We start from the raw sequence: 26,098 nt of genomic DNA on the forward strand, positions 1-26,098 counted from the left end.
AGAGGAAAATAAGGTCCACAGAACACTGTCTGAAGTTAGAAAGGTGGCAGGGTCCGCCAGATGTAAACAAAATATTGATCTTTCTCTTCTGATTAAAACATCTCGTCTAAAACTACAGAGTGCTCCTTTAAAGCGTCTCTGATCAATATCTTCATAATAAAATATGTAAGATAACAACGTGCCGCGTCCTGACTCTCAGTGAAGTCTACATTTTCTCCTGAAAACCTCCCGAAACCGGCAGCACATCCCTGAATATACAGCTCGTTATCTTATCAGCGAACGCCTTCGGCTTTTGGCGAAGGATCTCTGGGAATTAAGCAAGTTGAGAAGTTGAAAAGTTGAAAAGCTGTGCAGTCGCTCTCCACTCCTCCGCTGGATGACGAGCCGGCAGCTCGTGTCCAACAACGAGCTGCTGACGGGCGGCGAGGAGCTTCAGGTTATTACAGCGGCGAGTCCGGAGACGTTGTGGTTTTACACTGATGCCAGAACAGCTGAGGGGCGATGTGAGACATGAAGCTGAAGCGAGGATACTTCTCCAGCATCTTCTCTCGCTGCAGCTCGCACGCCGTCACCATCTCCTTCCTCCAGACCAGCATCAGACACCGGGTCCGAAATAAGCACCCGGCAAGAACCAATTTGGATTCGGTTGGATTTTACGTTTGGATCAAAAGACTGTGACGAGACTTCAGAGGCTGTCGGGGACATTAAACTAGTCCGTCTTTACAGGCCCACTTTAGTTACACACTGTTCTAACTCTGACTTTACAACTTGTACATCGATAAGTTTGTAGAAAACCTGTGCAGTATTTGTTCAGTGTTGGTGATGTGACGTTGTCTGCCAGAGATTTAATTTATGCTTCATCTGTGAGGATTAAACTGATGAATGACACGTGTAAGAATCATAAATTTGAGACTTTTTATCAAGGAAACTACCAGGAAGCAGTTGGTCATCGGTACGTTTGTAAATCTGCAATAATCCAAAGTCAAGTGAAAAAGTCCCACAGACTTTCTGTCGAGGGGATCAGATATCATTCACATCGAGTATGTTCAAGATTACGAGGCGATCCGTCAGAACCGAAGCGTTGGACTGACCGACCAACCGGCTCGAGGTGTTTAAAAGAGACGTGACGTTAAACAAAATGCAGGAGAGAGCGAGAGCTACGGCGAGATGGGGGTGTGTTATACGTCAGTGTGTCAGAGCACCGGATGCTCACCGGATGAACAGATGCTTCAATTACTGCTCGTAACTCACATTAATCGAGAGCAGATGGCGACACAAGTGGCGAGAGAGCGAGAGCGAGGGTGCGAGCTCGAGCCGGAGAGGATCACAGAGCCCAGACGTGATGGAGATTGATGTCTTTGCAAATGAGAGAATCTGCCTGAGAACACGCAGGCGTTTCATTTCATCCGCACGCTGAAGAGGATCGAACCTCGCGTCTCCTCCTGCGAGCGAGCAGATTTAAGCGGCGCTCAGACGGTCGTGGACGAGGGAGACGAAGCCCCGAGTAGTTTGTCGGAGACGGAGGATGAAGAGGAGCTTCCTGACGCACCTGGCAGCCCGGAGCCGGCTTTACTTCTCTCACAGGAGACAAACAGTAACCAGTAAATTACACAACAACTGACAAACGAGTATTATAACTCCTCTTCTCTCTTCCTGCGGCCCCCGACAGACCAGCAAGACTTATTGCAATCATCAATAACTGTTTGTTGTTGTTGCAGATAAAAGATAATTCTGGAGTTTGCCGGAAGCTTCGGGGGTCTTCTGGCTTCGCTTCATGATTCGATTAACACTCATCAAGTTAATTGGGACAAAAAAAAAAAAAACTGGGATGAACCTGCTGAAGAAGAAGTCAGACGGAACAAAAAACAGTCAGATGATCCGGCCGGCCTGGACGCCAGCAGTTCAGACGGGATTATCTGGACCGGTATATTTAAAAAGGTCAAACCAGAAGAGAATCAAAACTGCAGCAGGTACAAAAACAAAAATAACAGTCAAAGATGAAGCAGGGCGAGAGTTCAGGTCGTAATCTGACCGTTCTTCTCCACACTTGTTCTTGTTTATCAGAATTTAGTTGAATATCGGTGGTGGCAGATTCTCCGCTGTTTTCTTTGCAAACTATAAAAATAAGATCCAAGACGTGATAAGCGACAACAGACTCGTCCTCTCAGAGAGAAACCAGAGGAAGAGGAATCGTCTTCAGGTGCTGCGGATGCTACCGAGCCATCGCTTAATAAAAAACGCCAGGGTTCATTTTGCTAAGTCAATACTCCACTTATCCCACAGTAGGTGATATAATGACATGCTGTGTGAGTTGTGAGCTGTGTGAGTGTGAGAGTGAGATCGTTATTAAAGAGACGGTCGAGGGAGCCATTAAAAAAACAGCAATCTGTATTGTGAGGACGCCTCGTCGCAGAAGTGAACGCACCTTATTACCGGAGTAAAGTACGATCAGCCCGGCAGACCTGAGCTCAGTTACTCAACAGTCTGAGAATTAACAGGCCTCTCGTCTCGCAGGGCGACGCCACCCAGACAGGTTCCTCTAACAGACTGTAAACACTGCAGAGTCAGCGTCTTCACACAAAAGAAACCTCATCATAACCTGTGAAACTGAGTCAACGTGTAGAAAAGACTGTCAAGTTGTTGAGACGGGAGACAACTGATCCTGTACGTCTTCACACATATAGACTGTAACAACGGCTAAATGTCTGACATGGACTCAGAGTATCAGAGTAAGAAGTCTCCATCTGAAGGACAATTGTGCTCAAAGCTAACTGAAGCTCAAAGACTATTGAAGTTAAAGGTAGAATCAGTAGGATTTTTGTCCCCAGCTGTTCCTGAACGCACCACAAAGACAGCTGATTGTTGAGTCTCATTCCCAGGACGTCAAATAGACACATGTTGGGTTGGTAAAGCGTCCCGAGCAGCAACAAAGAGAGAAAATCAGAAACTCTCTGCAGATACAAGACACTAACACGCCTTTTCTCCACATTCCAGCCTCCCTCTCTGTCTGTTTACGGCTTCTTACGGCTTTTTAAAATCAGTCTGGTGACGATGGGAAGGCACCAAATCAAAATAATCCTTTATCTCCTCAAAGGCATCAAACTAAAGTAACGAGGGGGAGAAAGTTCAGATGTTTGTGTTCAGACGTAGAGAGGAAAAGTCACAGAAATACTCCAGTAAAGTACAGATACCTGAAACATGTACTGCAGTACTGTAACAAAGTATTTTTACTTCCCACCGTCCGCAAATACAACGATGTATAAATACTCTATTACGTGTAAAAGTCCTTCATTTGAAAAGTCTGATCTGAGGACAGAACCTGAGTGAATGTACTTAGTTAATTTACACAACGAGGCATCGATGCAGCCGCTCCCATTCACACACACACACACACACACACACACACACACACACACACACACACACACACACACACACCAACTGTTCCCTGGTTAATCTCCATGAATATTTATCGGCGCTTCACTGGGACGTTGGCTGAGATGCAGTAATCGAGTTGGAGTGGCCATAACCGCTGTTTCCACTGGGACCAATAAAGACGTTACACGGCCAGCTGTGGGCTCCCTCACACGCGCTAATGGCTTCACAAAGTGTGTGTGTGTGTGTGTGTGTGTGGAACTGAAGTGTGTTTTAAAAAGTTGTGGGGATGAAGTTGACCTCAGATTTTATAAGGAAGGAAGTTTTTTTTTCTTGACCCTGGTTCATCCCGGGCAGAGATGTCTCGTGTGTGTGACTGCTTCTCTGAGCCAATGTTGATGTTAGCGTGTCTGAAAGCGTGTCGGGTCATCGGTGCCGCCCACATCGTCGCATGTTGAGGGACCGCAGAACGTATCCGGAGCCAAACGATTAAGAGTCTCCGTCTGTCCGATGGAACCGGACGGAGTCGACGCGCCCGAGAGCAGAGCTGAGCTGCCCGGACGTCGACGAACGACACGGGTCATTAACTGTGATCAGCATTCAGTGGACACCACCGGGCCGGGCGGTACCAGCTTCACAGAGGAGCCGTGTGTGTTTTTATCATTACGTAACAGTTTCCAGGGTGTGTAGTTCTAGCAAGAGAGGGATCTGAAGGCTCCCTCTGGGGACAAACACTCCACACTTTCTGGCAACGAAGAGGAAGAAGATAGAAAAACATTTAAAATAACCAGAAATACACACACACACACACACACACACACACACATTAAAACACTGCAGAAACACATAAATAGAAAACAAATGAAAGCAAAGAGGGATAGATGATATATATATGTGGCGGTATGCACCTTTAAAGTTGGTTTGCCAGCCGCCAATAAACACAAAAGAAGAAGAAGAAGAAGAAAAATGCTGCTGTCGCATTCATGACGTAGAGCTACACGATGTAGACAGGAGCCACACACGTCGTCACCGGATAATTATAACTTGAAATACGTCTTTGCAAGAGTTCAGGGAGAAAAGAAACTTATTAGAACAATTAATAATAAATCATCCATGTTTGTCTGCTACGTCTGAGCCGTTTGACTCTCAGAGGTGCATCAACTACAGGATTACTGTCAAAATACAAAACATGTGAAATTATTATCGGTATCGGCGGAGAGAAATCTGCATCGTGCATCTCTGAGTTCTTCTGTCAGCTGCACTCTGATTGACAGTCACAGTAACATCTCTGATGGGACCGCCCTCTCGTCCAAATATGGTCACTTCTGGCTCAAGAATGGGAGGTGGTGGAGACCAAACTAGAGGGTGAAGATGGTGAATGTCGGACTCATCGGGAGGCCGGAAACATTATTAATATCGTCATTATTATTATTATTCTATCAACGTGGCTACAACAGGTGATTAAACCTGATGTATTTGTGCAGCGTCGGTTCGTTTCCTGTCTTCGGTCGCAGCTTCAGGTTTACAGCAGCGATGGCGTTGACGTGTAACTCGACACGCTCTGTTTGAAATGTGCCGTCTGGAGGTCAGTGAAGAGAGCCAGCTGACGCGCCGCGCTCTTTTTATCGCCTCTTAAAGAGCGTATAACCTCACTTCACCGCAGCTGTTCCGCCGCCTCCACCCTCTCCGCTCTCCACCAGGACTTTTCCATCTTCAACGTACCAAAAATACCTGCGGCATTATTTTGTTTCAGAGTGTGGATAACCCGAGCGGGACGTCGGCTCGGACGTTTAACCTCGGCGTGTCGGCTGAGTGACTCTGAACCCGCAGCTCTGAATTAAAGAAAGCGTTTTCTCCGTCACACACACTCCGTCAGTAATCCTGGCTCACCTCAACGCGCGATGGTTTATTCCCCTCCGAGCGACTAAAAGCAATTCCCACCTCCGTCTCTCTGCTCCGCTTTATCTGCTCACCCAGACCCCGAGCCGTTCCCTCGACCCTTTCGTTTTATCGGCCGCCATCTTTGAAACTAGAGCGCTCTCTCTACGCTGCACACACACACACACACACACACACACACACACAAACACACACAGCACTTACAGGAAGAAATATGCATAAAGGGGTTGAGCGTGAAGGCGAGGAGGACAAGCGGCCTTCTGATCCTGTTAACGGCGGCACAGCGGAGGGGCTCGCTCGCTCTCACGCCGGGTAATTAGGCTGTCAGTCAGGCGGCGGTCGCTGCGTTCGTGTGTGCGGCTCGTCGTTTGATTGCCTCGGTGAACTTTGACCCCCGAGGGGAGCAAATATACCTGCTGGGGGGGAAAAAATGCGCGTGGAGGTCAATGTGAAGAGCTGAGAGGAGAGACGGGAGAGTGAGAGGAGATATGAAGTGACGATGGAGGACGACCACGATCCTGACAGGGAGGATCAGCTGGTTCACTCCATGACGACGGGCACAGGAAGGACGAGAAAGATGTGTCGATGATGACGGAGAACAAATACAAAAACAAGAAGGTTACTCTGTTTGATGCCCGATCAGAGACTCTGAGCCTCGATTCCAAGTACTTCTGCACCGTGACGTCACCCACACAGAAGGCAGCGAGACGACGCTGGCTGTACTGGTCGACCACGTCAGGGAACCATAACTGTCCCGAGCTGAACTGGACGTTTGGACCAGGCTGAAAGTCTCGTTATGTGGTCGATTATTCCAACGAGTTCACAAGTTTGAGGCGAAAGACTGCTGAAAAATCCGGAGTTTGAAATCCTACATCAGAGCTCAGACGCTGCTGGTTGTTCCAGTCTGCAGAATTTAAACTCTAACGTTTGGTGTCACAACAGAAGGACGACTTCTGATATTGGCAACGTAAAAATAAACCTTTCTTGTGTATAATGAACTGAAGAGAATCCGGACTGCTTGGTGGAAATCTGATTCAAAGATGATCTCGACCACGAAAGGAACAAACTGTAAGAAAAGTGGATTAATGCAGCTACATGACACTAATCAGGCACATTAGAGTTTCCACGCTTCCCGACTTAAAGCCCACAACAACCAAATACAGCAAGTTTGTCTGGTTTTATACACCAAAGCACTCGTTTTTGACTATTTTATGTACATTAAGTTAGTTTAAATAAGGAAATAAAGGACTATAGTGTGTTTTTGTTGCTGTTACTCTCAGGCTGGGATGTTCTGAGGTTACAAATTTGGTTCTTTTTGCCAGGCGCCTGAATATATCCCCAAAAACCAAACGTGTCCTGTTTATTTTCAGTTATTTTGGTATTAAGTTTGAACTTGGACCATGTACGACTGTGTGACGTGGACCCATTGTGTTTCCCAGCTGATAGGAGCAGGTACAGCTCGTCTGCAGGCTGGTTTTTAAAAAAAATTAAAAAAATAAAAAAATAATTCAGTGTGTTCAAACTCTCACAGATAAATGACAGAAACTCTACTTTGACAGGCAGGTCGAGGTCTCTTCCTCTCTCGTGTTTTTACGTCCCAGCGTCCTTCTCTTCCTCCACTTTTTGAAAGCAGGGTCAGCACCCTCCTCCTCCTCCTCCTCCTCCTCCTCCTCCTCTCTCGGAGGTTCACCGTCTTAATTAGAGCCGAGTCATCCAGGGAGAGATGAGGAGAGGTGGAGGACGGGAGGATGGAGGCAGCGCAGCACAGAGACCAGTGATTACTCGAGGGGGGGTGGAGGAGGAGGAAGGAGGAAGGAGACGCCACGCATGCAGTTCCCACTCTGCGAATCAGGGCGAGGAGAGAGAGCAACGTCCTAATGATTCCCTACAAAGCTAATTAGACTGTCTCTGTGTTTCACATCCAGCCTCACAGGTTCTGATAATTCATGGAGGAGCTGTAAAAAAAAGAAAAAAAAGAAAAGAAAGCAGCATCCCGTCGGTGTGTCAACATCTCCGGTGCTTCAGCTCAACATGCTACAGATAAACAGATTTCTGTGCGCGTACATACGTGTAATTAATTCCTTCACAGCTCTTTTGTTCGCTCCGGCTAATCCCGTAAATGGATTATCAGCTGAGAACACGTACGCGTGTTGATGGAAGCGAGGAGAGAAATGTGGGGAATCCACGTTTTAAATCCAGCTGACCCCTCGCTAACCCCGCCCCCCCGGAGCAGCGGCTGGGCCAATCACAGCATAGCAACCGTAACTAGGCGACGAATCATGTGCGTGGGAAGAGGTGTGACATCGCCCGGAAATAATACGACCATATTTCTGTGATAATGAGCTTCTGACTACATGTAATTTGACATAAATGCTGATAAATATCTTTGCTGCCGTCGCCTGACGTTGGTTTTGTGAATATTTAAGAAAAAAACATTTTTAAAAAGTTCAGACAGAGTCGTTTAGCTAACGTTAGCGCACTAGCTTTTTTGCTAATAAACTGAATCTTAGATGGCAAAATCGACGTCCGGCAACTTGAAATGTGAATCTGCTTTTATTTGTTATTTCTGTGTGACACCAAAGACAGAATTTCAAAAATCTGAACCGTTACTGTAAACTACAGGTGTGCCGTGAACTTAAAACACATACGAGGACAACAAACAACACTGAAACTACTTTTTACTTCTTTGGTAATTTAATTAGAAGGGACCAAGTGTGTGTGTGTGTGTGTGTGTGTGTGTGTGTGTGTGTGTGTGTGTGTGAGGTTAAAGAGGGATTTAATGACATTTGAACAGGTGAATTTATCTCGGTTCTTGAAGCATCTCTCTCCTGTAACCTTCTCGTGAACAAAATAAATCGAGTTTTTGGTGTCGGAACCTCGTTTTTAATCTGTAAGAAGAATCTGTTGTGAGGCTGAAACAGGCGGAGCAGATTTAATTCATCAGTTTTATAAAACTGCTAAACATGACGAGTCTTTCAGGAACTGCTCTGCTGTTTTAATGCACAGAAAGTTGGCTGTCAGTAAGACTGGCTGGAGTTTCTATAAGTTGTTTCTATCATTAGCTCCTAACAAGCGCAGCGCAGCAGTCTGTGGTGTGAGATTATACAGCGTAACATCTGTGACAGTCACACCTCTTCAAACACCGACGGAAACACTCAAGCCGCCGATCTGTGACATGAACAGTCCCGGAAAATCTGACATTTATTAGCAGCCATGTTGATTTTAAATGAGCACAATAAGTGTCAAAACACCAAGACGTTAAAGTAAAATCCTGCCCACTCTGGTACGAGACGAGGTCAACTGACTATTTCCTCCGCTGCTAATAAGAAGAGAGAGAAGAGATCAAAACAAAAACAGTCTGACATGAGATTTGTTTTCCATCACAGCTCAACAAATCGAGCCGCAATTAATGTCGTAAACACACGTTTCTATGAGCGCGACGTGTCATGAAACGTACAGGTGCGACGAAGGACGACACACCAGGAGCGACTGCAGGTGGATTCTGGGTAATCCAAAACACCCTCTCCTCGCAATAAAAGCTCCATTATTCCGGCGGAGATCAGTTCGGTGCGTCGACATCCTGCCGCTGCTGTCACACACTATAATTATTAATGGCAGCGGTCCCAAAGGGCAATTAATTTCCAGGGTAAGTACACCTCCTCTCTGGCTCCTCGGCGCCTCCACGCTTCCTATATGTGCTCTGCTCCCTGCTCCTTTATTCTTTCATTAGCGCTGCGGGCTCATCAGTAAGCACATGGCCCACTTTAGGCTCAATTTAGCCGAGCTGCTTCCATACGAGCCATCCAGTGAATCGTGATGTCACGGCCATTGTCTGCCAATTACAATTCAATTTAACAGAAGAAACGCTCCGGAATGTGATTACAGGGCGGCGCACGGTGCGAGCGCGTGCACGGCGAGGCGGCGGCGGAGAGAGATTTGTGATGTTTTTCCACCGTTCGCTCGGCACTTTCACATTCTGAAGTGGCTTCCAGTTTCCTCCTCCTCCTCACAGTCCTCCTGAGACTTTCCACAGTCAGTTGGCTTAGCTTTTTTTTTTTTCAGACAGCGTGACATTTGCACCTCCCCACTGCCTCGCTAAGCTGAAGCAATGAATACAGCAGGCAGAGACTCACACACACACACACACACACACACACACACACACTCGCTGCAGGAGTAGCAGAGGCTGATAATACGTATTGGAAACCTGTCAGCGTTTTATGCGCGAGTGTCGTGTTTTCAATAGCTTATTATCTGCGTTATTTACAGCAAACACTCCTCTCTCCTCTCCTGCACCGCCGCCGCCGTCAGAGCTCCGCTCACGAGTCAGATAAAGACTGGAAGCAGCCGAGGTGCAGCTCAGATTCACACAAACTGTAAAGACGCAGGAGAAGAAAACACATAAATTCATTCTACCGCAGTTCAACGCGTCAGATCTGGTGGTTAAAGAACACGTGGACACAGGTGACCGACAGGAAACAGATGGTGCACAGAGTGTTTAGTTGCTTTGTTGCAGAAAATCTTTTATCGTTTTCTTCTTTTACTTTCTTAGTTTTACTTTGAGTCTCTATTTCAGATACTGAGGCTGTTTCCCCCCCCGACAGAATCCTCTGGGACAAAGCTGTTGTTATAAAAATGGCGGTTTGCGTCTCTCTTCTCCATCCGTATTGTGACGATCGCCATCATCCGTCGTCGATCGCTGACAGGTTTGACCTCTGACCCTCAGATTCCACCGGCCCGTCTCCACTTGGTTTACGGCCAGCCAGAAACTGACCGCAACCACGTCGATCTGCACGGATCAAGTCGGACAGGAAGTCAGACGCTGAACGCTGTAGCGCATTGTGTAGATTTTCAGAATAAAACACACTATGCAGAATACAGGCCTCAACATCACAACAAAGTCTGACTTAATAACAAAAAACCGACAACTGACGACTTCATTTAGCCACGCAGCTTCCACAACCACAGCAGCAGCATCGCAAACGCCGGACAACATCTGTGAGATCACGTTCAGCTCCGTCTCAAAGCTTTGTTTACTCATTTATTTATTCTTTTCACTAGAAAGCAGAAAGAAGAGAAGGCACCAGCGTGTCTGAGAAGAAAAGAAGAAAGAAAGAAAACAATCACACACAAGCGTTTCTGAACAGAACTGAACTGTTCTCAGGGCTGATGGATCAGTTTAGAGGAGACGGAGGACCAAACAGAACCGTGTGTTTGTGGAGTCCAAACGCTGTCGGGTCAGCTCCACTGAGACTGTAGGAGCAGGTAGGAGCGCCTCACTATATATAGCTGCCAAACACACACACACACACACACACACACACACTTCTGTTCTCTCTGTAATTCCCATCATGCCTCAGACTCTCTCTCCTCCTCCTCCTCTGGTGTTTGTCTCTCTCCCCCCTCTCAGAACTTCAGGCGCCTCTCTGATCAGAAGTCCAGTCGTTGTGTTCCTACAGATCGTCTCTGGAGATTCGCTCGCTTCTCTGTTCAGTTCAGTTTCAAACCAGCCCAAAGGTGTCAGCTCGCTGTATTTACTCGATGCATCATGGTTCTGTTTATCTCCACATTAACCGGTTTGTTGTGCCGTTTTGTCCGGGGAGAAGCGGTCGCTAATTAGCTGCTAGCTAACGCCGGAGCAATTACTTTTAATTGTGTCCTGTCGCTGCAAAACTGAACAAAAGGAAGTGTCGGAGTCTCAGGTAGATGTGAGTGCTCGTCTCACGCTTCTGGTGCAGAGGTTTTTGGAGACCCCAGTGATATCGCAGACTGAAGCAAGAGACCAAAAGTGAATCTCAGAAGCTGCACCGCTGCACACGAAGTCGATGATAAGACAAGTGGGTCCGAACAGATGCTGGCAGAGGCAGCGAGTGAAGCGTCGACGCGTCCGAGGAAGCTGAAAATGTTTCAACTTGAGCGGAAAATTTGTGTTTATCCCAAAGCGTCACGACTGAACTTCATACAGCTGCAGATAAGAGAGGAAGAGGAGCGAGGCTGCAGGGAGATAACAAGACAACACACACACACACACACACACACACACACACACACACGGAGGCTGTGGCCAAAACACTGAAATAGCGCTGAGCAATAAATCTTTATGATATGAACATTTGTTATAAATTCATTTCAGAAGACACAACAACATGCGAACATCTGGCCGGTCAGATGAAGCTGCAGCTCGCCGTCAGCTACCCTCAGAGAGAAGAGCTGAGACATCTCGACTCTCACAGACCAGGTGATGCCGTCCTTTCTGCAGCTACGTCTGCAGGCTTAGACAGAAGGCGGTTTACTGGGGGGCTGTTTTGGTCCACCAATTTGACGCCTTGGAGGGTACGCTTATTTCAACCTCCATTGCTCTGCATACCCGAGCCGTCGATGTTCCGGCCTCTGCGTGAGACAGGCGGAGGTGTCGATGACCTGCACTGTTGTGCGACCCACAGCCGAGGAGTTTTAAAAGCAGGAAACATCTGATCACAGCAGTCAGTCCATCACTTCATGATGAGCAGCTGGACAGCTGCTGAGATCCAGGAGCTGCAGCGTCTCCTCGGTCTCTGTAGCTGTCTTCACTGTCCGCTTGTTGTTGTAGCAGCAAGCTAACGGTCGCTGCTTTCAAATTAAAAGCCCCCCGCTAAGAACCCAGTTCTAAACTCTGATGGTGTGCAATGTAAAGGTCTTATTTTGAAGACAAATTCGACGTGCTTCACTGTTCATGCCCAACTTCCTGCTTCACGTCACGCCACATTTTTAAGCCTCAGTGGCAATTTTGGAAAAGAAGGAATATTTCACCTCCGCAGCCTTTACCTGGCTGTAAATGTGCCGTGTTTTCCATCTAAAAGGGTTTTTTGTCCTGTGACGTCCTGAAGTCTCTGCTGGTTGTGCAAAAATAACAACGACCAGGTTAACAAGTCCCGTCATTTCCCATTTGAGATAATCGTCCAAGAAAAAAACAGGAGTAACAGAATGACAATTGAGTGCAAACAACAACATGCACGCAAAAACACACACTTCATACTGAGTGAGTGTGTTGAACCCACAAAATAATGACTGCAGCTTATCTTTCATTCCAGCACCACAAAGCTCATTTTAAAGGTGTTCTCTCTCTCTCTCTCTCCACCCCCCAGCTGGCACCATCCCATTTGTTTGTCAGACAGTACACACACACACACACACACACACACACACACACACACACACACACACACACACACACGAGTACACACAAAATACATGCAAGCATTTCCCACCTGATGCTGTTCAGGGACGTTCTCTGCCAACATTACAGCGCAGGTATATGAGTCACATTCATCCTCTGAGGCAGCTACTCTGCCATTTGCAGGCCGGTGACGTGGGCAGGAAACCAACAAACAAAAACAAAACAACAATACAACGCATTTTTTAAAAAACACATTAAATATTCTCGACGTGAAGCAGCGCAGAAAAAAAAACTCTGCGAGCGGAGTAAAGTGTTTTTCTTCTCATGAAGGGAAAAAGGAAAAACCCACTTTGGCACAGTTTAAAGACAGACAAAAGCCCGGCGGACACACATTTTAAACACATTCACAGATAAAGTGAGTCATTACAGACAGATGAAGTGAGACCGGGCTGATGTTACCGCACATCTGTTCTGGTTCAGTGGGTGTAAAGTGCGACGGAGAGGAGCTACAGAGAGACTGTGTGCTGATGTGTGACAGCAATATCTCATTCAATCGAGGGAGGTTAACGGACGAAACCCTGATGTCAAACGGCAAGAAAAACAGAGCGCAGGTGGAGAAGTGGTGGAGAAGTGGTGGAGGTTATGAGAGAGAGTGCAGTCACGCACCGTCCTCCTCTTGTCTTTTCTCCGCTTACATGAAAAAAAAAAGCTGTTTTATCCGCCGCTGCTGCTCTCTGGAGAGAGCTGTAAAAGCATGAAGGGAGGAGCGGCTGCAAACGAGAGGAGAAAAGAAAAGGGGAATAATATCATCCCTGGGACAGATTAGGGTTCAGTCGGAGACGGTATCTCCACCGACAGACGCGGTGACAGGCGTGAAATAAACAGAGAGGTATACCAAGGAAAAAAAAAAAGCCTGTCCCGGGGATATTGGAGCCGTGCAGCTCTATCAACATGACGAGCTCCTCGGGGAGCGTCGTCCTCTCAGCCCGGAGACGCACCGCAGAGAAAGACTAGCTCTGGTCACCACTGAGGGAATTCTTCATGCATAACCATGTTCTGCCTCTGAGAAAAAGACACAAGGACGCCAACTTCACTCTGGAACTGAAAACCACCCCGTGTGTTCATTATAAACGCCAAGAAGGACGACCTCGTTCACCCCCGTCGTGCCTCCTGAAGCTTTAACGACGTGCAGCACAAACACTGATATTCTTCCTGTCAGCTTCCCTCTGTTGATCTGCGCTGAGATGGAAATGATGCACGTTATTTAGAAAAGCAAAGTGAAAGACATCAACCCTTTTAACCTGAGCTGCTTGTGCAAACTGGTTCAACTGTTTTCAAGGAAACCACTCCACAATATTTGTGTTTTTTGTGCTCATCTCTCTCTCTCTCCTTCAAATAACAGTTTAAAATCTATTCTGAATGTTTCTGCTCTGTGTGACTTTTTTTGCAGCACCAACTCTCGGTGATTTCGGTCAAACTGGATCATATTCTATAGAGAAGCGGTGCTCCGGTTCTCCCTCTGATGTCCTGCTGCTGATCCGCCTCGACTCTTCGTGATTTAGAGTTTCCTGACAGAAGCCTGTTACTTAACTCAGCTCTGCCGGCTGACTCTGCACTGAGCAGCGCCGGAGACCTCTGGTGTTCACCACACTGTCAGAGGAGCTGTGGACCGCAGGAATGGGCAACAGAACCAGACTTGGTAGCCTCTATAGACAGTCTGACAGGTGAGTGACGGAGAAAAAAAATGACTGAATGAGCGAGAGACAAGAGTAAAGGATGAATTATGGCTCCGCGTAGCTCAGCTGGAGGAGAATAATCCAATAACAGCAGCAGCTCCTGGTCAGGAGGGACAGACAGCCGAAGAGAGCGGTGTGTTTACTGGGGAAACTACAGGTCGATGGAGGAGAAGCTGGAGAAATATTACCAAGCGGATCAATCCCAGTTGTTGTTGCGACGTGCAGTTACTTTTCTGAAGGTGCGCAGGTCAAACTACAGCACCGATTCAACGCCGAATAGAGTTTAAATCGTCTGTGGGGGGGCAGCAAATATGAATTCCTACAAAACGTGCTGACCTGGTGAGACAAGCCGTACGTTATCCAGCATATGAGGTGAGAAATGAAGTCAAACATCATGTATATTTATTCTTCGTCCTCACACGCTGCAGCACATCAGACTGGCAGCCTGCGGCGCATCTTCCCTCTTCTGGATTAAACAGCAGAGAGAAGAATGTGGCGATTATTCGGTGGACACAGTCAAACAATAAGTGTGACTGAGCCCTCGTGCAGAAAAAAAAAAAAGAAAAGGGGGGTTTTAGTTGCAGGGCTAAGACTTAAATCAGAGGCAGGAGTGTAGCTTTAAGCGGCTTAGCTGCATTGTAAGTAAACACATTACACTCAGCGCGGCGCCCAATCCGACCGAGCGGAGGAGAATAAGAAATGTTGCATGAACTCCTGCAGGGCAAACAGAAATGCCTCAGAGAGAGAGAGAGAGAGAGAAACTTCTCATTTCATACGCTCAAAGAAAGAAAGAAGCGAGTGGAGCTGCTCCTCAGTCCCTGAAACCAGCGCGCTGTCAGAGTTTCAGGGGAGAAACACCGACTGTCAACAGTGAAATCACGAAGCTAATATTTAATACACTTCTGCTCAGAGTGTAAACACACACACGCTGTAAGGTACACAGCTCCGAGCCGCCTACATTATTGAACTACAGCGTGTTATTGAAACTTGAATATCAATATTCTACAACAACACACAGACTCCTCAGACGCTCGTTTCTCCGGGACGTTACGTCTACACACCTCCGACTAGGAAGCAGCCTTTTATTGTTCTGCGCACAAAGTCACAGTGTGGAGGTGAAATTTAGGACATCAGCAACCCGTTCCACGCTACGTATATCTAAAGGTCCAGTGTGCAGGATTTACTGTCGGCATCTCCTGAGCGTTGTAGCGTACTGGAGACACACATACTGCTTCAGGCTATAAAAACTACTTACTTTGGCTTAAAATAACATTAATTATGTAATGTACCTCCTAAAGGTAACAGTGGTCTTGTGGGTGAAGGTCCAGTGTTTGTTCTGACCCGACCATCCGTCCTTGACCGAGTCTTTGTCCCTCTTCGCCTGACTTCCTCCTTTGCTGCTGTTATAAAACCTACCGTCACCAGAGGCTGTGACAAGTCTGACCTCTGTTGAGAACAGCTTGATTTAGGATTTTGGAACCTGGCTGTGCGACCAACTAATCACCCCTCGCCTCACCCTCTGTAGGTCTAGGTCTGTTCTGGGCTACTGTAGATACGTAGTGGACTCTACGGTCCTGGTCCTGGTCCTGGTCCCCCTCTGTGGATATAAAGTCTCATTCTCAGGTAACGAAAACACAACGTAGTCTGAAAACAGAATTATTTAAATAACAATGAATCCTGCACACTGGGCGTTTAAGAGGAAACCTTGAAAGGCCATAATGAACTTAAAAAGTTTTGTTTTAAGCACCTACATACATAATAATTCACGGGGACGTCCGTGTTGGATGAAGACGATGTGGGTCAAGGAGGGATAAACAGCCATAAATCAGGTACTAATGAGGACGAACGTGAGCAAACATTAAACACATCTGCTCATTAGAGATGAAACCCTGAGAATCTAATCGAGGCCATCTAACTGTTTGAGACCACCTCACCAGAACTCATCGTCCCTCCTCTGGCCCGCAGGAACCTGGTTCTGGCGGGTTTCAGTTCCGGGCCAGCCACATCCGGTTCAATTTAAAGAGCTTTACTGACATGAAAGCGTTCAGAAGAAGAAGAAAAAAAAATGCAGCTGAAGCATCAAAATGTAATTTGTCCCCCCAGAAAAAAAAAACAGTTTGGACAGTTTCTCTGACTTCACTGTCGCACCAGAACTTCTCTCTGCCCGCCTGTCGTTCTTTCCGTCCTCCTGTCCTGATTTTAATTGAATTTAATTTCATTCTTCAGATAAGATGACCCAGAAGCAACAGCTCACACAAGCATCAGAACCAGTGTGTACTTACTCGTGTGTGTGTGTGTGTGTGGTTCTCATTTGTGCTACATGGCACCGAGCAGAAAGGGAATATTGATTTTATGGCATCTTACATCATTAAATAACAGTTGGTCTCACAGTAAAACACAGCGGCTCATCTCACAGTCGCTGGGAAAAATAAGAGCTCCGAGACAAAAGCTTCAAAATAAAAGCACCCCGATGTTAAAGGGCCCTGCTCGTACAAATATTCATCCTCGCAAGAAGCGCTGGGAGGAAGTAGTCCACAGGATTTTTTTTCTTTTTTAAAGACGCCTCTGGGAGGCCGACGGTACAGTAGATCTGCAGCGGGCTGAAAGTGGTCCGCCGGGACTCTTTCAGAGGCTTTCGTCACCCTGCGAGGATCCCGAGGCCGTTAACAGTGAAACCAGAAAGCGAGATGTCATGTCAGCACGGAGAGAAACCACGCAGCTGTTTCTGAAAAGACTCGACCGTTTGAAAGCGTTGAAAGAAATCTGAGTGAGAGAAGCAGAACTCCTGCAAACAGTTTACTAGAAGTTCTGACTGTGTGAGGTCATCGTCCCACACACCTCATGTTAACCAGGTCAGGTGCGTCAGTCAGAACCAGCACGACCCGAACATCAAACACGGTCGTCGCCATCAGCAGTCTAACAGCTGACGGTCTGGATCGGGGGAGGGGGGGGAGGTCTCCCACCATCACGGCTCCATCCAACACTTCAGGATCAGGAACTCAAACTGCGTCGCTGCCTGTGATCTCTGAGCCAGAACACAAATTTGGTTCGGCGTCAAATCCCAGTTCACACTTCCCACTCCAAACACGGAGGAGGAGGCTTTAAAATATCAGCGACATGTTTTTTTTTCCCTCCACAAGCGAGAGGAGACGCCGGCAGCAGCTGGACGCTTCCAGCTAAACGCTAACGTGCCGAGTTACACGAGAAATAATAACAACACACTTCATTTATGTATCACATAACAGGCTCAAATTAACAACAAACAAAGAATTAATTGAAAAAAACTGACAAGGAGTTTTGCTTTGTGCCTTGAATACTTTCAATTAAGTACTTTTACTCCCAATTTCTAAGCTTTTACTAGGATACAAACTCTTCGTCCACCACCGACGCTAACATGCTAATGACGAAAATGCTAACATGCTAATGCAAAAGCACACAGCACACCCGAGGCTGCTGGATAATTAAAGAGGACGGATCACTAAAGTTGCTACGATTCATCCTCTGGGGGACAAAAATAAAATCTAAATGTTGATGACTCATCCTGCACTCGGGGGCGTGTCTTAGTTTTTCGTCCAATAGAATCTTGCTGCCAGTAGCTCCGGATGACTGAAGCTGCTTCATGGAGACTTTAAGATGTTTAAAGATAAAAGGAATCGTGATTCATCCTCTGAGGATCATGAACATCTGTACAGAACATCTGCCACACGTCAACACATCTGGACCGGAGTAGAAACTCCAACACCTGCAGCACAGAATCTCTTAACCAAGTTACAATGACTCCCATCAGAGATCAATACTGACAGCTGATCGATGAGTTCAGCAGCTGATTCTCTGCTGATGAAAAACTGACAGACAGGTTTTATTCCTTCACACTTTAAAAAAAGAGACTTCCTGGTGTCACAGGGAGCTCAAACCGACTTTATTCAGCTTTATGTAACATTTCATCTCCTGTTTAATCCTCCGATAATCCACACTGACATGAGGCTGCAGCGTCTTTGTGAATTAACGGAGCTATTAACGGATTATCCGGAATAACAAAGTGTCCGTGACTGTTTAAACAGCCCTGTTGATCCGGACGGAGCCGGTCAGCCACCCGACACATTCCGACACAACTTTGGACCCGGTAGCTCGGAGCTCAGAACCCGGAACACTCACCTTCTTCCTCGGCTGCCATTTCATCATATTTGACGGGCAGGAATGTGTCACAGCAGCCGGAGAGGAGCGATGAGCGGCGGCAGGAGCATCTCACAGAGCCGCTGCTCCTCCTCCTCCTCCTCCTCCTCCTCCTCCGGCTCGGAGCGGAGAGTCACTGAGTTATAATCCCGTTAGAGACACCGGAGCGCCGGGCTGCACGGTGAGGCTGCACGGTCAGCCAGGAGGAGCATCGCCCGTCCGCTCCACCTCCAGCAGCAGCTCCTCCGCCTCCTCTACACCTCCGGAGGACTGAACCGACCGAGCCGAGAGGAAACACTACACTGATGCTCTACTTCTGCTGCTCCCTCCCTCCCTCTACTTTCTCTCCCTCTCTCTCTCTGTCTCCCCATTTAACCCTCCCTCTCTCTCTACCTCTCTCTCTCTGTCTCTCCCCCACTCACCCACCTTTCTCTCTTTCTCTACCTCTCTGTCTCACCTCTGTCCTTCTCCCTCTCGCTTTACCTCTCTCTCTGTTTCTCCCATTGAACTCAACCTGTCTCTCCTCTTCATTACCTCCTACAGTGATGTATCTATCAGCATCAGACCCAAAACATTATATTCTGAAATGTGGGCGGAGTCTAACTTTAAGTACATTTTGCTTAAAGGCCCACAGAGCTGCATGATTAATCAGAAACATATTAAAACCATGATGCACGTCCTCCAGCAGAGGTGCAGATGATGTTGGTGTCATATCTGCATCTTTCAACCAACATTAAATACGATATCATGATGTTTGTCTCACGCTTTGGTCCCAGCGGACTGCAGGTCAACGCCTCCCTGTGCATCTGTGCACTGAGGGTGGAGGGTCTGAAACCGGAGCTGAGGGGAACGTTACTTGTGGGGGGATGCAGGAGGGTTTGAGAGGCCAGCGACTCTGAGAAAAGCCTTCAGGATCCTTCAAACAAAGAGCGAGGGCAGCGCTAACAGCCGGCAGCCTGCGGAGGATCAGAGATGTGCCTGCAGACACACTGAGGGAATCAACGCAGGAGGAAACAGGTGTCACGTAATTGTTTTGTCTGGAGCTTTGTTACACTCGCAGCGAGCTCTCTGCTGCGAAGATACCTGAACACAGGCGGAGGGTGTCATCTGAAAACACAGCGACAAACACTCATCGCTCTGTCGCTGATTCAAGATCACATGTGTGCATCTATATGTGTGCAGGAGGGATGGAGGAGCTGTGAGGTAGAGACAGGACGCTCAGGTGTGAGCTGACGAGGTAACAGGTGAGCTGGAGGCTCCTGATAATGAACCTGACATCACCTGAGAGGGTTTCTGCTGAACTGACACCTGACAGGAACAGTTCTGCACTTGTAGGAGCTTGCTTGAGATCAAAACCCCCTTCACGAGTAGGTGTGATGCTACAGCTAGAAGACAGTTAGCTTAGTGTAGCTTAGCTTAGCTTAGCTTAGCAGGGAGGGAAAAGACTGGAGACTGCCCAACGGAAAACAAACGCATGAGAGTAAACGAATGTAAAGTTTCCCCTCCTGTGTGAAGGATAATCGGTTAGGTTAGCTCCACCTCAGAGATGCTGCTGGTCACATTTACAGCGTCAGGCTAACTGTTTTCCCTTGTTTCAACTGCTTATGCTAAGCTAGGCTAACTGATGTGAGAGTGGCATCAATCTTTTGTTTGTTTGAGCAGAAATGTAGATAAATTTAGATTTTACTGAGAGCTGAAGGTTGGAGGTATTTCCCTTGATGCACTTTATGCTAAGCTAAGCTAAACTAAGCTAAGCTAGCCCTCCTCCAGCTTTAGCCTCACATTTACTCTCCACACATCACACTAACTTAAATCAAGAAATGAGTGAATAAGCATATTTTCCCAAACTATTCTTGCAAACAAACCAGCGATTGATTTTCTCGTGTCTTCATCTTCATCATCTTCATCACTGCTGTTTGTTTAAAATCCCATCAGGCCTCTTAAAGTGAGACAAAAGGTCAGAATCAAGGCTGCGCGTCGTTACAGGGTTAAAGCAAAGCGGCTGCTGGATCTGGATGGGAGTGTGTGTTAGTGTGTGATTGTAATGGCCTCCGCGAATCAATAACAGAAATGAACTTCACAGAGTGACAGTGAGGGTAAATTGTAGTGAAGGATGAAGATCACTAACCCCATTTCCAATAATAGGAGCGCACACACACACACACACACACACACACACACACACACACAGTGAGGCAGCTGCCTGTGTGCGACTGTCAGTCACTGAAAGAACAAACTAATCAGGAATAAACAACCGAGGGCGAATTAGTTTTAGAGGAGAATCACCACATCGAGCTCTGCGTGAAGCCATCAGCTGTGATGATGTCGCTGCGAGCCGACATCAGCTGTTGTTTAGTGTCACTGGAGGGAAAAAAAATGTGGTGTGTAAAATATGAACATCACGAGTGTTCGTCCTTGTCAAGCTTGATGATGACAGTGGCAGATTTAACGTCGGATTTTGAGATTTCATACAGAAGTAAATGAGGCTGTTGTATTTGGACCTTGTTGTGGTGTTGTGTGGCTGTTTTCTTGTGTTGTTGTGTTACAGAGATGCACAGGAGAGGCTGGTTTTAGCTATTAGCTATGTTAGCTAAATTTCCATAATGGCTTTGGATGCTAGGTTGCTACTGTAGTTAGCCAGGTCAGCCAGCCATGCTAAGGAGCAGATAAACCTGCTGTTTCATCCGTTCCGTGCACATTTGCTCTTTCAGTTTTTGTTTTTCAGAAGTTAAAAACTTGTCCCCTCAAAAACAAAACGTGTGATTGCTCAACAGGCCTGCTGCTAACGGGCCTAGCGTCGGTTGCTAAGATGATTGTACTTTCGCTGCTCTCGGAGGTTCGTGACCGGTGAGATCACGGCTCCAGTTCTCTCTGCAGACCACCGGAGTTCCTCTTGTGTAACGGAGGTTAAGCTCTTAATTGAGCACATGTGTCCAAAACAAACGAGACACCAGCTGTACGACGTGCTCGCGTTGAGGAACACAACACGCCGCGGAGATCAAGGCAGGCTGAGGTGATGTAACGCTGCTGTAAGTGAGAGCGAAGATACGGTGGCAGAAGTTGTCCCTCCTCTTCACACCCGCTTCACAACTGTTGCTCTCCTGGCTGCTCATGAAAGCTTAATACTGAGCTTTTCTCTCACCAGGTGTGTGAGAAAAGTTCAAGTGAAGAAGAACAGTGTGCATTTATATTCTCCACAGATTCTTCACATCTGCATCTGTTAGCTTACACATCCACGTTCCTTCAAGCAGTTCTGATGGTGTTGACACGTCTCCCTAAAAAGACTCTGCTAACATTAGAAACCTCAGCAGTTCAACATCTCATGTGGACTTAAAATAAAAAATCAAAGTCTGGATGGAGACTTTGATATTTATTGGCTCTAAGGACGGGAACGTCTGTCCGTCAGGAGGTCCAGAGACTTCATGTCTCGACATGAAATGGTTCAACTGCTGTTTGATTAACTGACATGAAATTTTGCAACAACGTTCAAAGTTCCTGGAGGATGAATCTGACGAGCGCAATGAGTCTGACACTTCTAGTTTCCATTAAGTCCAGGAGATACAATATCACGGTATCACAGGATGAATCCTACTGGGAGGATCGAGACAAACTTGCTGTCAACATGTTTTCTCGTTGAGTTCGGCAGCTGCAGCCTGAAGCTTCAGAGCGTCTCACTCCACCTACCACCAGTTCTGGACATGATTAGCATCATGCAACATCCGGTTAGACTTTCAAAATAAAGCTTACTGACAAACACACTGTATTACTTCTGGACTGTTATTAAATGGTTGTGCTTTAGTTTGTTTTAGGCTCCAAAGCTTCTCAGTTAAAGTTTGGATGCTTCGTGGTAAAACAACATCAATCTGTCTCATAATCTCCATCATGAAGTCTGATCGTTTCAGCTCCTGTCTCTTTAAGGCGTGTACCCCTCACCTCTGATTGGTCAGCTCCCACAAGCCTGAGCAGGCACCACCCATCTGGTTTCCACCGTTCACCTCTCTGCTGGTGTTTTAATAATCATGGCCATGCTTAAGTCCAGAACCTTACAGAAGTCCTGACGGCTTGTTTCAGTTTGTGAACGCTGGCTGTGTGTATTTCTTCGTATATTGAAAGTTTGGAAATGTTTCTTTCCACACTATGGGACCTTTTGAGATTCAATCTGGTGGCACCATCAGGTCAAAGCTCCCTCAGAAATAATTTCCCCCAGCAGCATCTGTACGTCGAGTTTAGCGCTAATTGCTTAATGTTAGTTTGCTAAAAATGATCACCTTTAAATTGCCATTCTGAGCGTGTTAGCTTACCGATGTTAGTATTTAGCTCAAAGCACCGCTGTGCCTGAGTGCAGCCTCAGAGAGCTGCTAATGAGGCCGGAGACTCTTGTTGATTCATCCTGGGTAAAACCAGAGAGTGTGGAACGGCTCAGCTGCACTCGGCTGATGGGCTGATATTAACTTTGGGACGGTGCAGATGAAGAAAAAGACATTAATAACTTACAGAGAGCTGCGAGTTTCTGCTGGGTAACTTTCATGCATTTAAAACAATAATAAATGTTCCTATATTCTTCTTATTTTGCATCTCTGTTCACAGTTTCTGCTCCGATCTGGAGCCGTTAGCTGACAGGAGGTGAACTCAGAGGTTAGTTTTTCAAAAACCCTCTGCAGGCTCGTTAGCTTGCAGCTAATGTACAGTAAAGTAATGTGGCTCAGTGGGGAAGAAACCGTTACACAACCAGAACTGTTGGTGATGATCGTTCAACATTTCGTCTCACTCGCTGACTCTCTCCCAGAAGTTACATCATCTTTAATAAGAGTACAGTGTCGTGTCAGCTATCGCACATTCGTAACAGAGCGACTTGGTGAGAAAATATGACTTTACTGTCTGTGGCAGCAGGCGAGCGCGTCACCCTGAGATCTGATGATCAATACGAGGTGTGACAGGCAGCTGTGTGTGTTTCTGTGTGTGTGTTTATGAAACAGATTTTATTTTATTGCGTTCCTTCGCACCCACTTCCTGTCAGACAACAAGACTGACTGTCATCTGTGACACACACACAACAACACCCCGCATCAAAAAAACAAAACAAAACAAAACAAAAAAAACGCAAGTGTGTAAATATACGACTGAATAAAATATTTTGTCACGGGTTTTTAAACAAAAGGTGAGATCCTGTATGTAAATGTGTTGTCTGAGTGAAGTTGTTAGACTCGGGTCCCTTGTGTGAGGTGGGAGCCTTCAGGGAGAGCCGCGGCACCCCGCTGTGATGATGTGCACATCAAAAGACAGACTGACGGCTGCAGAATACAGAAAACCTTCATGTCTGTGTTCAACAAGCGCAGTTTCAAAGAGCGCGACACGCTGCTGCTGCCGGAGAACCGACTCTGAGGGAGTTTACACTGCTGTACAGTTTCCACCAGTGTTGGAGAGACACAGAGCGGCCGTCCACATGGAAACACTTCTGGGTGTAAACGCACACGATGTGCATCGTTTTGGCCGATCGTCCACATGGACTGTAAACGCACTTTTTTAAAACCTGGTCTCAGGGTGGAAAGATCTGAAAACGCCGCCCCTGTGAAAAAAGCGAGACCACAACAATTCGTCTTTCTTACAGCAGCGAACGACCCAGAGCGACTCGCCGAACACGGGAGAGGAGAGAAATCTGTGCGATGCTCAGAGAGATCTCAACCTTTCTCACTTTTACATGTCTTATAATCTCCTGCATGAATTCACAGCAACACAACATCTGTAATGATCAGATGTGCGAGCGCATGTTGTTTATCCACCCGACGCCTCCCATTGTTTTTTTTATTTTTCAGACAATCTCAGTTGATCTTAAATCACAAAAACCCCTTCAGACGCCATCAATAATGCAACGGCTGTGTTTTATTTGAGCGTGTGAGAGAGATTTGTTTATGCTCATGGCTGCTGCCGGCCTCATTGTTTTTTCATGAAAACTGTAAACTGCATATTTACAACCTGTAACAAGCAGCAAACAAAGGAAACACAGAAGGCATGCAGACGCCAGAGGGGCGCAAATACCATCACGGTTTGAAGCTGCGGCCGTTACTCTCTGTAGGAATATAACCACACTGTGTGTAACTCATACGTCTCTGTCGTTCAGCAGCACAGTAACGTATCCTGCAGGAGAAGTCGGCCTGACAGAGTCTCTGTGACGGGTTAATAAAGTCGACCTCGACCTTCGAACTTCGACCTTTTCCTTCTGAGGCCGGACGACGTCAGACGAGCCGAGCTGCATCTCTTTATCAAATATCAGTCGTATTCATCTTTCTGACCGGCATCATCACTCTGCCTCCACACACACACACACACACACACACACACACACACATATCATTACACTGATAAACACACAGACACACACACACACACACACACACACACACACACACATATCATTACACTGATAAACACACAGATACACACACACCAGATGTCAGGAAAGTCAATTTGATGGAGCACTTTCCACAGCCAACATGGCTACTCAACACACACCTTGGCAGTGATGAATGTAGTGGTTCAAAGTGTGTGTGTGTGTGTGTGTGTGTGTGTGTGTGTGTGTGTGTGTGTGTGTGTGTGTGTGTGTGTGTGTGTGTGCATGCTAGACTGGTTGACACAGATTCAGTCTGTGTGTGTTTCCAGTCTCCGTTCTCCGAACGTTTGATGTAATAACAACAACGATGTTCTAAAATAAATCTACTGTCACAATTTTCTCACATCTTAATTGTTTTAATGTTGTTATTGTTTGGTATCAATCAATATAATTCAAGTATATTTAATAATAAACACTTTATATCCATGTGTTGTGCTGCCTCAAACCTCCAGCAGCTGATTTATTTTCACACTTTGGGTTTTTGGTTTTGATATTTCCTGTTTTATTTTTGTAGGTCGGTTTACACTTCCTGTCTTTGTTGTTTTCCCACCTGTCTCCCCCTCAGTCCTGCGCTGCCGTCTGAGTTCCTCACTGGTTTACTGAATTTTTTTCTCTTTCCTGTTTTATTGCCATATTTTGTTGATTTCAGCTTCACTGAATTAAACCTCACCTCTTGTTTTTCAACCTGTCTGCCTCGGTTGCGTTTTGGGTCTTTTTTGACATAACATCAGCTGTTAAGTTGATATTGTTGCCAGCCGAGCAGCCTGATGACTGCTGGTACCATTTGTGTCAACCTCATGAATACAAGTCCAATATTCACTGTATTCACTCTCTTTTAGCTCTTGTTTTTGTGTTTCATGGGACGAATGAACTGCACTTCTAATAAAGATCTCCGCTCGTCAATAAGATAAACACATGAAATATAACACACACACACACACACACACTCTCTCTCTCATGCAGTGCACACACCCATTCATTCCACCAACCAAGAATCAATACTCTTTCTCTCTGTGGCAAATGAGGAAGTGATATAGGATGGAAAGAGAGAGGAAGGGAGAGAGTGCACGAGTTGAGAAGCATGCAAGTGTGTGTGTGTGTGTGTGTATGTGTGTGTGTGTGTGTGTGTGTGTGTGTACATATATATGTCTAATTCATGCTGCAGCCGGCTCACAGTAGAAAACAGAGTGATGGATCAGGGCAGCATCAGGGAGACAGGTTGCTTTTTGTCCGTGTCGTCTTTGACTGACAGCACAAACTAAATGTTGGCTGTAAAAAGCAACAAGCGACAGAAAACTCTGCTCGTTTCTCTGTGACGAAGCTGTTTTATCCATGAAGTCTAAAGGACAGAGACCGAGCGACTCTGCTGCT

General features: G+C 46.6%; 1 protein-coding gene across 2 annotated transcripts in view; it reads right to left on the bottom strand.

Annotated features, from left to right (window-relative positions):
• The window catches only part of ttc28 (tetratricopeptide repeat domain 28), a 97,401-nt gene that overhangs the window by 44,958 nt on the left and 26,345 nt on the right, over nt 1-26,098 (bottom strand). Inside the window, exon 1 of one of the 2 annotated variants that reach the window (XM_037116908.1) lies at nt 18,322-18,644. The exons of the other annotated variant lie outside the window; for it this stretch is intronic. Within the exon in view, the coding sequence (XP_036972803.1) occupies nt 18,322-18,348 (27 nt within the window). The 5' untranslated portion in view covers nt 18,349-18,644. Of the gene's footprint in view, nt 1-18,321; nt 18,645-26,098 lie in introns of those variants that run through there. 2 annotated transcript variants of the gene reach the window in all.

Source organism: Acanthopagrus latus, chromosome 12 (genome assembly GCF_904848185.1).
Source record: "Acanthopagrus latus isolate v.2019 chromosome 12, fAcaLat1.1, whole genome shotgun sequence".
Classification (NCBI taxonomy): domain Eukaryota; kingdom Metazoa; phylum Chordata; class Actinopteri; order Spariformes; family Sparidae; genus Acanthopagrus; species Acanthopagrus latus.